Source organism: Pongo pygmaeus, chromosome 11 (assembly GCF_028885625.2).
Source record: "Pongo pygmaeus isolate AG05252 chromosome 11, NHGRI_mPonPyg2-v2.0_pri, whole genome shotgun sequence".
NCBI classification, from domain to species: Eukaryota; Metazoa; Chordata; class Mammalia; order Primates; family Hominidae; genus Pongo; species Pongo pygmaeus.
In genome coordinates this window covers 98,173,610-98,188,242 of record NC_072384.2, presented here as the reverse complement: position 1 = coordinate 98,188,242, position 14,633 = coordinate 98,173,610, and the positions used below count along the sequence as shown (strand labels likewise).

The window sequence follows — 14,633 nt, the reverse complement described above, 5'->3', positions numbered from 1 at the left end:
ATGATCACTACGATAAAGAAAGGAATTCAAATGCCTATTACTGCATCCTCAGAACTTCCTTGAGTTTAAACTGAAATCAACTATGCCCTAAAGATATTTTGAATGACTTACTTTCTGGTTTCCTTTATCTTGTTCACAAGACACTGCTAAAATTCCTGTAAATGAATGAAAGTTCACTAAATAAGTAGCCAGTCAATATAACTTTTAGGATCTACTAGAGAAACAAATATGCTTTGGTTTCCCCAGTAGCCAAATGAAGATTTTAAAAACTGTTGTAAAACATTAGGAATGTTGCAAAACAAATCATTTCATAGGTACTATCCACTGAAATGAAATTATTATACAATTTAGGAATAAAATAAACCACTGGGTGCAGTGTCTTGCTCCTGTAATTCCAACTACTCGGAAGGCTAAGGCAGGAAGATTACTTGAGCCCAGGAGTTCGTGACTAGCCTGGGCAATGTAGCTGGATCCCATCTCTAAAAATAATAATACAATTTTATTTTAAAACAATGTAAAGTCATTCCCCTTTATTACCATATAGTTCTTTTTTTATTAGGAAGTGAAACACTTACACTTTGGTATGTTTTGGGTCCTTACCCCTAACATAAGAAGATCACTAAATAAATAACATCAGATCTTGCAGCTTAAGACCAAATATTTAATTTTTCACTCAAATTTAAGTAAGAGCTTTAATAACATAAAAGCTGAAAAGAAAATCTAGCAAGAATAAATGTATGCCATTTCTTAAGGAAAAAAACAGGTTTAGATAAAGCATTATAAAAGTAATCAGAAAAAATCAGAATGAATCTTACAAAAATATCTTGTAATATAAAGTAAGATACTGTAATACAAGACCATGTAACATAAAGAAACAAGAGTAATGGAAGGTCACACTTGTAAAAGTTTCAAATTGAATTAGCATCTCTTTTATACTCAAATTTAAGAAGACCTGATTTCTATGAAATAAGAAATTCCAGTGCTATTAATTATTGTATGACCTTATAAAAATTGCTTAATTTATTTGTGGAATATTATAATTTTCAAAAATGGCAACCACAACATTTCTGGTTTTACACTCTTCCAGAACCTCACCGTTACATCATCAAGAGTTAATGTTTATTCCACCTGCCTCCCTGATATTGGGTGTACCTTTGTGGCTGTTTCAATGAATATAATGTGATAGAAATGATCTGTGTGACTTGTAAAGCTAGGTAGTTCATAATATGTAGAACAATTTCTTCCTGCCTTGCTCTATCTAGGAACACTCACTCTTGGAACCCAACCACTATGTTGTGAAGAAGCCCAGGCCACATGCAGAGACTACTTAAAGGTTTTCTAGGTAAGGTCTAAGCCAACAGTCAGCATCTATTGCCAGGTATGGGCAAGAACAAGCCTCCAGATAATTCCAGGCTTATTCCTTCAAATTACCCCCAAGTGATGCCAAATTAGAACAGAAATGGGCACCCAAGTTGAACCCTACCTAAATTGCAGATTTGTAAACAGAATAATGGGCTTCAGGTTTTGGTGTGATTTGTTATGGAGCAGTAGATAGGCAGAGCACTCTTTAAGCCTCAGTTTCCTCTTTTGAAATGAGAATTATAATAAGACTGTATTAGTCCATTTTCATACTGCTATGAAGAAATACCAAAGACTGGGTAATTTATAAAGAAAAAGAATTTTAAGTGACTCACAGTTCAGCAGGGCTAGGGAGTCCTCAGGAAACTTACAATCATGGCAGAAGAGAAAGCAAACATGTCATTCTTCACATAGCAGCAGCAAGGAGAAGTGCCAAGCAAAAGGGGGAAATGTCCCTTGTGAAACCATCAGATCTCGTGAGAACTCACTCACTATCATGAGAACAGCAGCATGGGTGGAATCTCCATAATTCAATTACCTCCCATGGGGTCCCTCCCACAACACGTGGGGATTATGGGAACTACAAGATGAAATTTGAGTATGGACACAGCCAAACCATATCATTCTGCCCCGGCCCCTTCCAAATCCCATGTCCTTCTCACATTTCAAAACACAATTATGCCTTCCAAGCAGTCCCCCAAAGTCTTAACTCATTCCAGCATCAACCCAAAAGTCCAAGTCCAAAGTCTCATCTGAGACAAGGCAATTCCCTTCTGCCCATGAACATGTAAAATCAAAAGCAAGTTAGTTACATCCTAGACACAATGAGGCTACAGGTATTAAGCAAATACACTCATTCTAAATGGGACAGATTGGCCAAAACAAAGGGGCTACAGGCTCCATGCAAGTCTGAAAACCAATAGGGCAGTAATTGAACTTTAAATTTCCAAAATGATCTCCTTTGACTCCATGTCTCACATCCAGGTCACACTGATGCAAGAGGTGGGCTCCCATGGCCTTGGGCAGCTCCACCCTTGTGTCTTTGCAGGGCACAGACTCCCCACCTCCCACCCCCAGCTGCTTTCAAGGGCTGGCATTCAGTATCTGCAGCTTTTCCAGGCGCATGGTGCAAGCTCTCAGCCGATCAAGCATTCTGGGGTCTGGAGGATGGTAGCCCTCTTCTCACAGCTCCATTAGGCAGTGCCCCAGTGGGGACTCTGTGTGGGAGCTCCAACCCCACATTTTCCTTCCACACTGCCCTAACAGAGGTGCTCCATGAGGGCCCCACCCCTGCAGCACATTCTTCCTGGACATCCAGGCATTTCCATACATCCTCTGAAATCTAAGTGGAGGTTCACAAACCTCAATTCTTGACTTTCGTGCACCTGCAGGCTCAACATCACATGGAAGCTGCCAAGGCTTGGGGCTTGCACCTCTGAAGCAATGGCCTGAGCTGTACCTTGGTCCCCTTTAGCCATGGCTGGAGCAGCTGGGACACAAAGCACCAAATACCTAGGCTGCACATAGCAGAGGGGCACTGGGCCAAGCCCATGAAACCATTTTTTCCTCCTAGGCCTCCAGGTCTGTGATGGGAGGAGCTACTGTGAAGGTCTCTGACATGCTCTGGAGACATTTTCCCCATTGTCTTGGTGAATAACATTTGGCTCCTGGTTACTATGCAAATTTGTGCAGCTGGTTTGAATTTCTCCCCAGAAAATGGGTTTCTTTTCTATCACATCATCAGGCTGCAAATTTTTCAAACTTCTATTCTCTGCTTTCTCTTGAACACTTCACTGCTAAGACATTTCTTACCCCAGATACCCTATATCATCTCTCCCAAGTTAAAAGTTCCACAGATCTCTAACGAAGGGGCAAAATGCCACCAGTCTCTTTGCATAGCAAGAGTGACCTTTACTCCAGTTCCCAACAGGTTCCTCATCTCCATCTGAGACCACTTCAGCCTGGACCTTATTTTCCATATCATGATCAGAATTTTGGTCAAAGCCATTTAACAAGTCTCGAGGCAGTTCCAAACTTTCCCTCATTTTCCTGTCTTCTGAGCCTTCCAAGTCTCTAGGAAGTTCCAAACTTTCCCACATTTTCCTATCTTCTTCTTAGTCCTCCAAACAGTTCCAACCTCTGCCTGTTATCCAGTTCCAAAATTGCTTCCATATTTTTGGGTTTCTTTATAGCAGCATCTCCATAGCATCAATTTACCATATTAGTCCATTCTCACACTGCTAATAAATTAACTCAACCTGGGTAATTTATACAGGAAAAGAGGTTTAATTGACTCACAGTTCTGCAGGGCTGGGGAGGCTTCAGGAAACTTACAATCATGGTGAAAGGGGAAGCAAACATGTCTTTCTTCACATACTGGCAGCAAGAAGTGCCAAGCAAAAGTGGGAAAAGCCCTTTATAAAACCATCAGATCTTGTGAGAACTCACTCACTATCCCAAGAACAGCAGCATGGGGTAACCACACCCATTATTCAATTACCTCCCACCAGGACCCTCCCACAACATGTGGGGATTATGGAAACTACAATTCAAGATGAAATTTAGGTGGAGACACAGCCAAAACATATCAAATACCAACCTCTAAGATTGCTTTTGTTTTTGTTTTTGTTCTTGTTTTTGTTTTTGAAACAGAATATGAATGCAGATAATCTGAGACAGGTCTCAGTTAATTTAGAATGTTTATTTTGCCAACATTGAGGATGCGCCCATGATACAGCCTCAGGAAGTCCTGAGGACATGTGCTCAAGGTGGTCAGGTCACAGCTTGGTTTTATACATTTTAAGGAGACATGAGACATCAATCAATATATGTAAGCAGTACATTGGTTTGGTCTGGAAAGGCAGGACAACTTGAAGCAAAGGCAGGAAGACTGGAAGCAGGGAGGGAGCTTCCAGGTCACAGATAGGTGATACACAAATGGTTACATTCTTTTGAGTTTCTGATTAGTCTTTCCAAAGGAGGCAATCAGATAAGCATCTATCTCAGTGAGCAGAGGGGTGACTTTGAATAGAATGGAAGACAGGTTTGCCCTAAGCAGTTTCCAGCTTGAGTTTTCCTTAGTGATTTGGGGGGCCCAAGATATTCTCCTTTCACAAGGGTCTCACTCTGTTGCCCAGGCTAGAATGCAGTGGTGCAATCATGCTCACTGCAGCCTTGATCTCCCAGGCCCAAGCAATCCTCCCACCTCAGCCTCCTGAGTAGCTGGAACTACAGGTGTGTACCACCACGCATGGCTAATTGTTTTTATTTCTTATAGAGATAGGGTCTCACTATGTTACCTAGGCTGGTCTTGAATTCCTGGGCTCAAGCAATCAGTCTTCCCATCTTGGCCTCCCAAAGTGCTGGGATTACAGGCATGAGCCACCACACCTGGCCTCTAGGGCTGTATTGAGAACTAAGCAAGATTATGCATGTAAGCATTGAACACAGTACTTCACATACAGAAGACATAGTAAATGTTAACTATTAAAGATGTAATCAGACAATCAATCATAAGAAAAAAGAAGGAGCTGGATGAGGAGATAAGAAATGCTTTGACATGCAAAATGTGGTCAAGTACTATAAAAGAAAAGGGTATAAAGTTGAATTTTTGTTGTATAGGAAAGGTACAAGAATACTTCCCATGATTCAAAGAAAAGTGAAGAAAATTAACATGATTACAGAAAAGATGAGGGAAAGGATATAATGATGATATGGCCAACGCTGTTCCCAAAGAATCCAGAGCAGCTGCAACAAAAGCAAATATTTCATATTCTTATATATTTCCATGTGTGTGCTGTGTGCATGTATGAGTGTGTTTCTAATTTCTAAACACAAACATACATGCACACAGCACATGCAAAAAAAATAAAAATTTGAAAAAGAAAATGTCTATAAACTGAAAAAAGCTTAATTTATGAATTCACTAATTCCAAGACAAAAGAAAAATTCAACTATCTTTTTTTTTTTTTTTTTTTTTTTTTGAGACAGTCTTGCTCTGTCACCCAGGCTGGAGTGCAGTAGCGTGATTTTGGCTCACTGCAACCTCTGCCTCCCGGTTCAAGTGATTCCCCTGCCTCAGCCTCCCGAGTGGCTGGGATTACATGCAGCTGCCACCAAGCCCAACTTGTTTTTTTCTTTTTTGTAGTTTTAGTAGAAACAGGGTTTTGCCATGTTTCCCAGGCTGATTTCGAACTCCCGAGCTCAGGCAATCTGCCTGCCTCAGCCTCCCAAAGTGCTGGGATTACAGGAGTGAGCCACTGCACCCAGCCAAATTCAACTATTATATTTTTTAAAAGCTGCCTTAAAATTATTAACTTAGAGGTGCTCCTATGTATTTCTAAGAGCTTTATTGAGATATAATTCCATAAAACAAACTGCACATATTCAAAGTATACAATTTAAATTTTGACATATGTCTAACATGTGAAAACACCACCACAATCAGGATAATGAACACATATATTATTCCCAAATATGTCCTTATCCATTTTGTAATCTCACCCTCCCCATTCCACACTGACCCCAGGTAACCACTTATCTACTTTTTGTTACTATTCATTAGTTTGTGCTTCCAGAAATGTATGTTACTGGACATACAGCATGTACTTTTTGTCTAAGTTATTTAACTCATCATTTTGAGATTTGGCAATTTGTGTCTTTTAAGGAATTTTCCCATTTCTGTGAAGTTGTAGAATTTATAGGCAGAAAGTCTTCATAATGTTTGCCTACTATCTTTTTAATATCCTTAAAATTTGGAGTGCTGTATTCTCACTCGTTTTTTTGATTCAATATTGAAATGATGTCTGATCTTACTCAATATTGGTAATTTGAGTGTTCCTTTTTTTCCTTATTTGACTAGAGGTTCATTAATTTTATTGATCTTCCCAAAAATTCAACCTTTTTGTTTTATTGATTTTCTCTATTGTTTGTTTTCTATCTTATTGATTTCTACTCTAATCTTTATTCTCTTTTTTCTACTTTGAACTTAATTTTCTCTTTTTTTTTCTAGTTTCTTAAGATGAACATGGAAGTCTTTGAGAAATTTCTTTTTTTCTAATACAGGTGTTAACTGCTATAAATTTCCTAAGTATAGTGTTAGTGTCATCCCATGAATTTGGATGTTTTGACACTTAAATTCAAAGTACTTTCTAATTTCCTTTTTAATTTCTTCTTTGATACAGGAGTTATTTAGAAGTGAGTTATTTAGTTTTCAAATATGTTGAGATTTTTCAAAGATATTTCTTTTATTGATCTCTAATTCCTTTGTGGTCAGAGCACATACTTTATATAACATTAATTCTTTTAAATTTATTGAGATGTGTTTTATGACCCAGAATATGGTCTATATTGGTAACTGTTTTCTGTGTACTTGAAAATAATATGTACTCTGCTGTTGGTGGTGGAGTGTTCCATAAATGCCAATTATGTCCAGGTAGTTGATCATATAATTTAAATCATCTATATCCTTAATGATTTCCTGTCTAGTTGTTCTATTGAGAAAGATATGTTGAAAATTCTGACTATAATTGTGTAATTGTGTGTTTCTCCTATCAATTCCACTGGTTTTTGCTTCATGTATTTTGAAGCTCTGATATTAGTTGCATAATTACTTAGGGTTATTATATCTTCTTGATGAACTGATGCCTTAATTATTATGTAATAACTTTCTTTATGCCTGGCAATATTCATTGCTCTGAAATCTACTACATCTGATATTAATATATCCACAGCAGCTTTCTTTTGACTTGTGTTATCATGGTATATCTTTTCCAATTTTTTTCCTTTAAACTAATTGTGTCCTTATATTTGAATTGTGTTTCTTGTAAGCAGCATATTGTTTGGTCTTTTCATTTTATACAGTCTGACAATTTCTGCCTTTTAATTTCATTACTTATACAATTTACAATACAATAAGAGATTTAAGTAATATACCTTTTTCAGTTGTGCCTCAATATCAGCAGAAGATTGGTTCCAGGCCTCCTCATTCACCGCTTGCAAATACCCCATTCACCCCTTGCAAATACCAAAATCCATAGATGTTCAAGTCTCTTTCATAAAATAACATAGTGTTTGCATATAACCTTTATGCATCTTCCTGTATACCCTAAATTATCCCTAGATTACTTATAATACCCAATTAAATGTAAATGCTATATAAATAATTGTACTGCATTTTTATTTGTATTTAATTTTGTATTGTTATTTTTATCAGTTTTTTAAGTATTTTTAATCCATTGTTGGTTGAATCCACAGATGCAGAACCCCTAGATGCAAAGGGCCAGCCATATTCATCCCTGCAGTTACTATTTCTAGCTCTCTCTCTTCATCTGTTTTTGTACATCCATATTTTGACCTGGCATCATTTTCCTTCAGCCTGAAGGATTTCCTTTAACATTTGTTATAATGTAAGTCTACTGGTGATGAATTCAGCTTTTGAAAATTTTTTTGTATAACCTTCATTTTTGAATAAGTATGGAATTCTAGAATTCATTTTTACTGGATATAGAATTCTAGGATTACAGTTTTTTTCTTCGTTTTCAATACTTTAAAGAAGTTGCTCCACTGGTATCTCATCTGCATGGTTTACAATAAGACATACGCTGTCTTTCTTATTTTCTCTGTACGTCTTTTTTTACTGGCTGCTTTTAAGATTATCTCATTATCACTACTTTTGAACTATTTGGCTACGATATGCCTTGGTTGTTGCAATGGTTTGAAGGTGTCACCAAAACTCATGTGTTGGAAACTTAATTGGACTCCCAATGCCAGAGTGTTGGGAAGTGGGGCCAAGTAAGAGGTAATTGGACCATGAGGGCTCCACCGTCATGAAAGGTGTTGTCATTGGAGTGGGGTAGTTGAAGAGGAGGTGGCTTTGTTATAATAGCAAAACCTCCTTTATATGGGCTCTCTTGACCTTCCACCTTTTGCCCTTCTGGCATGGAATTACACTCACCAGATGCCAAAGCCATGCTCTTGGACTTCTCAGCCTCCAGAACTGTAAACCAAATAAACTTCTTTTCTTTGTAAATTACACAATCTGTGACATTCTATTACAGCAGCAGAAGACAGACTAACTTGTTTTTCTCATGCTTCTTGTCCTTGGAATTTTTGAGATGCTTGGATCTGGAGGTTACAGTTTTCATTACAAATGAGAAATTTTTAGCCATTATTCCTTCAAATTATTTTTCTTTCCTGCTCTTCTCTCCCGTTTCATACATATTAGATTCTTGAAGCTATTTCACTATTCTCTGATACCCTGTTCATTGTTTAAATTCTCTTTTTATTTCTCCTTTTATAACCCTTTTACTGAGATAATTTACATACCATAAAATTCACTCTTTAAAATATACAATTAAATAGCTTTTAGTACATTCACAAATTATGTAAACAAACATCATCATTATTTCTAATTCCAGAACATTTTCATCACACCAATACGAAAACTCATACCCATTAGCAGTCACTCCCAGACCCCCACAGCCACTGGCAACCATTAGTCTACTTTCTATCTCTATTGATTTGCCTATTCTGGATATTTTATAAAAATGGAACTGTACAACATGTGGCCTTTGTGCCTGATTTCCTTCACTTAGCATAATGTTTTCAAGGTATACTCTTGTAGCATGTATCAGTACTTCATTTCTTTTATTGTTGAATAATCCAATGTATGAATATGTAATTTTTGTTTATCCTTTCATGAGTTGATAGACATTTGGATTGTTTCTACTTTTGACTATTATAAATAATGCTGCCACAAACATTTGTGTACAAGCTTTTGTGTGGACATATATTTTCATTTCTCTTGGGTAGAAATCTAAGAGTAGAATTGCTGGGTCATATGGTAACTCCACGTTTTTTTAACCTTTTGAGGAAGTGCCAAGCTGTTTTCCAAAGCAGCTGAAATATTTTACATTTCCACCAGCAGGGGAGGATGGTTCCAATTTCTCCGCGTCCTCACTAACACTTGTTATTATCTGTCTTTTTTATTATAGCCAACCTATTTGATGTGAAGTCATATCTAATTGTGGCTATGATTTATGTGATCTTAGTGGTTAATGATCTTCAGCACGTTTCTATGTGCTTATTTCCTGTTTGCATATTTTCTTGGAAGAAAAGTCTATTCCAATCCTTTGACCAGTTTTTAAAAATTCGGTTTTCTTTTTACTAAGTTGTAATAGTTCTTTATAAATTTTGGATGCCAGTCTCTATCAGATATATGACCTGCAAACCTGTTCTGTGGGTTCTATTTTCACTTTCCTGGTAGTATCCTTTGGAGTACAAAAGTTTTTACTTTTAATGAGATTATTTAGAGTCAATGAACATATTAATATGCATCCAATCTCATTAGAGATTAAAGATAAAGAGAAATAAGATTTTTGTAACTTAGAAGATTGGCAAAGATGAAAATAAGAAAAATTAAATTTATCATTAGCAAAGATTTGAGCACTCTCATAAACTCCTGGTGGGGTTTTAAATTGAACAAGTTTTCCAGAGACTATTTGGCAATGTATCTCAAAATCCCTAAAAAACAAAAACGAAACAAAACAAAAAATCTCTGTATCCTTTGACCCAACAATTCCACTTCTAGAAATGTATCCCAAAGAAAAAGTTGAACAACTTTGTAAAAATGGATTTTATTATTGGAATGTTTATATAACAAGAAATTAGGTGAGTAAAATCTAACAATAGGAGATTGGTTAAATATATTCTGGTAAGCCATATAACAAGATACTGTGTAATTATTATAAATGACCATTAATTTTTTTTTATTTTTTAAAGACAAGGTCTTACTATTTTTTTTTATTTTTTAAAGACAAGGTTTCCCAGGCTAGTCTCAATCCCTGGCCTCAAGCAATTCTCTCATTTTGGCCTCTCAATAAATGATAATTTTCATCAAGTTTCACCACCTATCATGTCCTCAAGGTCCAGATGTAATATAAATGAATGAAAAGGCTCTCTAGAAAATTGGACAGCATATGCCCCTTTTGGAGAGGGCAGTTTTAATTAATTGATGCCAAGCAAGAAAGTATATGTGTGGTGGTTGTGAGGTGGGGAGTGGGAGGTGTCCTGTGTTGTTAGATTATCCAGTATTTTAAAACACGCAGGACATTGAATTGTACGTAACATTTTCTGAATTTCAAAAGCTGTCTATTGCATAAACATTTTTTTTAAAAATGTTCAATGGCCAAATAAAACACATCATTTTTGGACTAGATTCAGTTCAAAGGCTTGGAACTCTAATGTAAATACACATTTATTGACACAGAAAGATATCCATAACATATTGTTAAAATTTTAAACACCCTGCTACAAAGTTTATATAATATCTCAATTTTGTTAAAATAAAAGCATATTTACATATATGTATAAACTCTAAACAGTGTCTAAAGGGATATAAATCAAATAGTTATTAGTGGGTAATTTTGCTTTTCTGTTGTATATAGTTCTCTATTTTCGTATTTTTATATTGACCATTAATATTTTATATTCAGAAAATAAATGATACAGTTCTTTGTATCTGTGGTTATAAAGGTAAAAGTTAATAGTCTGGTTTAAAATGTTAAGAATAAACTTAAAATCAAAATCACTAAGTATATAATCTTTCACATGAAATCAGACAGACCCAAGTTCAAAATCAATTATTCCATTTATTACCTCAGTGGCCTTGGGCTTTCTCACCTGTAAAATGCCAGTGATAATACCTGCCATCTCCACCTCAGATCCCATTGGTGATGTAAAAATGAATAAATAAAAATAGAATTAATATCTAAAACACTACGTTCCTAGCATCACCAAATCTAAGTAGATAGAAGAGAGAAGGGGGCTTTTTCTACCACAGTTCAAGTCTAGAAAGGAGATAGATGCTCCTCATAGAATGTAACAATGTCATGGAGGCATAATACACACAAAAAAATTGTTTGTTTGTGCTATTCTATCTGGAGGCAGGAACATCACAGGAGACTAGGAGACTTTTCCCTTGCCACCTCCACTCCCAGAATCCAAAGCTCCTCTCTGCTCCACATCTCACTCCCCATCTAGCAAGGACACCCAGTGGAATGAAGCAGAGTGCGGCTGATGACCCACTGCCAGAAATAGCATCAGATGAGGCAGAATCCATATTATGTTTTTGAGAATTTTTGGGTGGGTCCTAAGTGTGAGTAGAGCTCTAGGACAAATAAAATAAACTAGAGAAGCTACTTCCAAGGATTGGATTTGACCTTGGAGTAAATAAATGTATAAATATTGTTTGAGAGTTTGTCATCCTTTATCTTCTCTTCCCACCTAACTGTATATCCAGTAAAGACGTGGATTTACCAAATAGAATTCAAGTAGATGAAGAGGTACACTAGTAAAATCAACCAATCAGCTAATGTAAGGTGGGTTTTGTTTCTGTCTATAGAACCTCTTTTTCACCACAAAGGGCTTAACATCTGCATTCCACTATTCCTCCTACCAGCAAGTTAAATATAACAGAGGGTAAAGAAGTTTTTTCAGGCCATTGTAGTATCATTGGAAACTTGCCTTCAAATGACTTCAGGTACCTCCTCCTCGAGTGCCCAGTTTTAAACCCAGGGAATAATTTCATCATATCCGGTCCACGGAAATAGCAAACTCTTTAAGATATTTTTGATGTAGTAACCCATTTTCATTAGCTTTGCTTTTTCAATTCACAATAAAAGAAAACAATAAGTGTTTTTTTCATATCTTTACTCTTTCAGTAATGTGCAACATGAACGTAATAGTGTTAAGAAGTCAGAAATAACTTAACACAGAAGCTATAGGAGATGTTTATATTTGCAAAATTTCAACAATTATCTTCTCTAGGTTTCCCCAAATTAGCATATTTGTTAATCAAATTAATTAAGAAGCTTTTCAAAATAAAAGCAATGTTTTAAATAAATATATTCTTTCATAACCATAGAACATTTAGTTCTGTTGGAGGTAACAAAGATTACACTCAAGTACTTTATGAAGACATTAGGGTAAAAATTATCTAGATGCAATTATAAATGTACCCTAATTAGTATTTCTTTTTGCATGTATGCTTTTCTGTGTGTGTTAGGGTTATATCATAGATGTTTGGTAACTGGTTAGTTCTTAAATTATCACAAAGATATTATCAGACCCACAGAATTTATATCAGCTCAATGTGATGATATGATATTGTTTGAACAATATCTTTAAATTTACATCCAAACAAAGCCAACACCTCTAAGCTGCCATATCTGTTATAGAAAATGAGTGCTAGACTCTTAGCTTGGAAGAATGATACCTTCCTACAAATCTCAAAATTATACAACAATATTATTGTCACATCAAAATCCTAATTGCAACAGAGCTTTCAGTGTGTTTCAGAGTACCACACAGGTAGGTATAAATTCACTTATAATCAGCTTTTCTAGTGAAATCATATGGTTAGTAAATGACTACAGAAAACTTCCTAAAAATTGATTTTATTTAATAAATATTTTTTAAAGTTTTCTAACTGAAGAAATGACTTTGCTAATCTTTCTAGAAATTCTGATTATCTGTTTAATCTTTCATTCACTTTTATTTCTACTCTGATTCTTAGGAAATTTTCTAATCTATATTTAATCTATCAAAACATCTATGCTTTGATAAATTTGGCTTCCTTCAATAATAAGCTATGCTAAGATCACTAAATTAAACGTCAAAGGCAGAAAAGTCAAATTAAACACAGCGACAGGTCACAGTAAGTGCTCTTCAGAATTTCAGATTAAAATAACTGTCCCAAAATGATCAAGGAATAACTCACTAAATGAATAATGCAACGCAGAATAGATTTTAACAGAATTTCTCTCTCCCTCTCTCTCTCTCTGCCACACACACACACACATTCTTCCACAGGCATCCACACAGGGGTGTTGACACATGTCTCAGAATTTAAAACACTGATACTAAAGGCTTTAATTTAGATAAATTAACTACACGGAAATACTGACATTGTGAAAATATCTATGTCCAATACCCCATATAGGGCATCATTTTGTGAACTTATAAAACATTTAAAGAAAGAAAACAAGGATGAGAAACCAGAGTCCTTGATAAGATGGGTGAACGTGTCGATAATGCCCAGAGTCACAGCTTCCCATTCTCCTCGCTACTTTCCTTCTCCTCTATGGCTTCCAGGCTGCGCTTGCTCTTGGCCTCAGCACTGCTGCTGGGAGCTTTACTCAGTCCACAGGACAGGCATGCCAGCTGGATCTGCTTCATGTTTTCTATAGCTTCATTCTTGGCGTTCTTCAACAGATCTCCTTGGCCCTACAAACAGAAAAAAATAGGCATCAAAGAAGACAGTTATGGGCCAGGTATGTGCTGAATGACATCACTCTATGTCCTTACTGCCCATTGCTGAATAAGGAAACAGACCCAGACCTGCAAGCTCACTTTTCCAGAGTTTAACCCAAGGTTCTTTTCTAACATTATTAAGTGACTTTGCTTGTTAAGCCAAGTACCTCGACCTGAGCCTGACCAGCTGGCTATGCAATTGCTGGCAGTCCGTTGAGATTCCTGTTGTGAGGAACCCTCCCCTTTATGTGCTGAGGACATCAACTCTTCTATCACCAGGTCTGAGACTCTGCACACTGCTGCAATACCTACCCCACCCAGATCCAGCATTCCTAGTCTTGGGAGAAAACAAGGAAAGAAGCTCTTCCTTAAAGAAGTGAAAATAAAAATCTCCCCCTCTGTACAAGAGCTTACAAAGCAAAGTGTCTTCTGTAAAGTAAGTCACATACCCTTATGCTTGGTGAGCTGGTTTTTAATATACTGGGTCATCCTTGCCATCTGCCTGTTGTTAAATTATCAGTTACCCACATTACTTCTGCCTTTTCCATCATCCTGAAGATGATGTTCCCACCTGGCAGATGGAGAAAAAGAGTCTCCAGAGGCAAAACAAAAAGGAAATGAGGATTGCAGGAACACATTAGCTGTCATTTACATCAGTGCCCAACAGAGATCTTTTCCTGCTATTTTTATTTCTTATTTTAGTTCACTGTTAAGATGATAAAGTGCATATACTGATACTGGCCCAAGGGCTGAATGACTGAGTGTGGGGAAGCGGGGACAGGTGTCTACGGTGCATAGACAGAGGAGGAAGTAGCTTCTTCCCTCTCCCCTCCATTCTCATGGCAGTGCCTGAAAGTGTGACCTTGAAAGGACAATATGGGAGGATATGGGGTTATGACGATTGCTGGAGCATTATTCTACAAAGCAGAGGCTCAGAGAAAGGATAATTCACCTATTTTATG

The 14,633-nt window shown here is 36.6% G+C and overlaps 1 protein-coding gene across 3 annotated transcripts in view; it reads right to left on the bottom strand.

Annotated features, from left to right (window-relative positions):
- Positions 1 to 5,691: 5,691 nt before the first annotated feature.
- The window catches only part of PLCL1 (phospholipase C like 1 (inactive)), a 356,308-nt gene continuing 347,366 nt past the window's right edge, over positions 5,692 to 14,633 (bottom strand). For all 3 annotated transcript variants that reach the window (XM_054477780.2, XM_063647788.1, XM_063647789.1), the window contains exon 6: positions 5,692 to 13,644. In XM_054477780.2, coding sequence (XP_054333755.1) covers positions 13,462 to 13,644 — 183 coding nt within the window. In that variant the 3' untranslated portion in view covers positions 5,692 to 13,461. The remainder of the gene's footprint in view (positions 13,645 to 14,633) is intronic.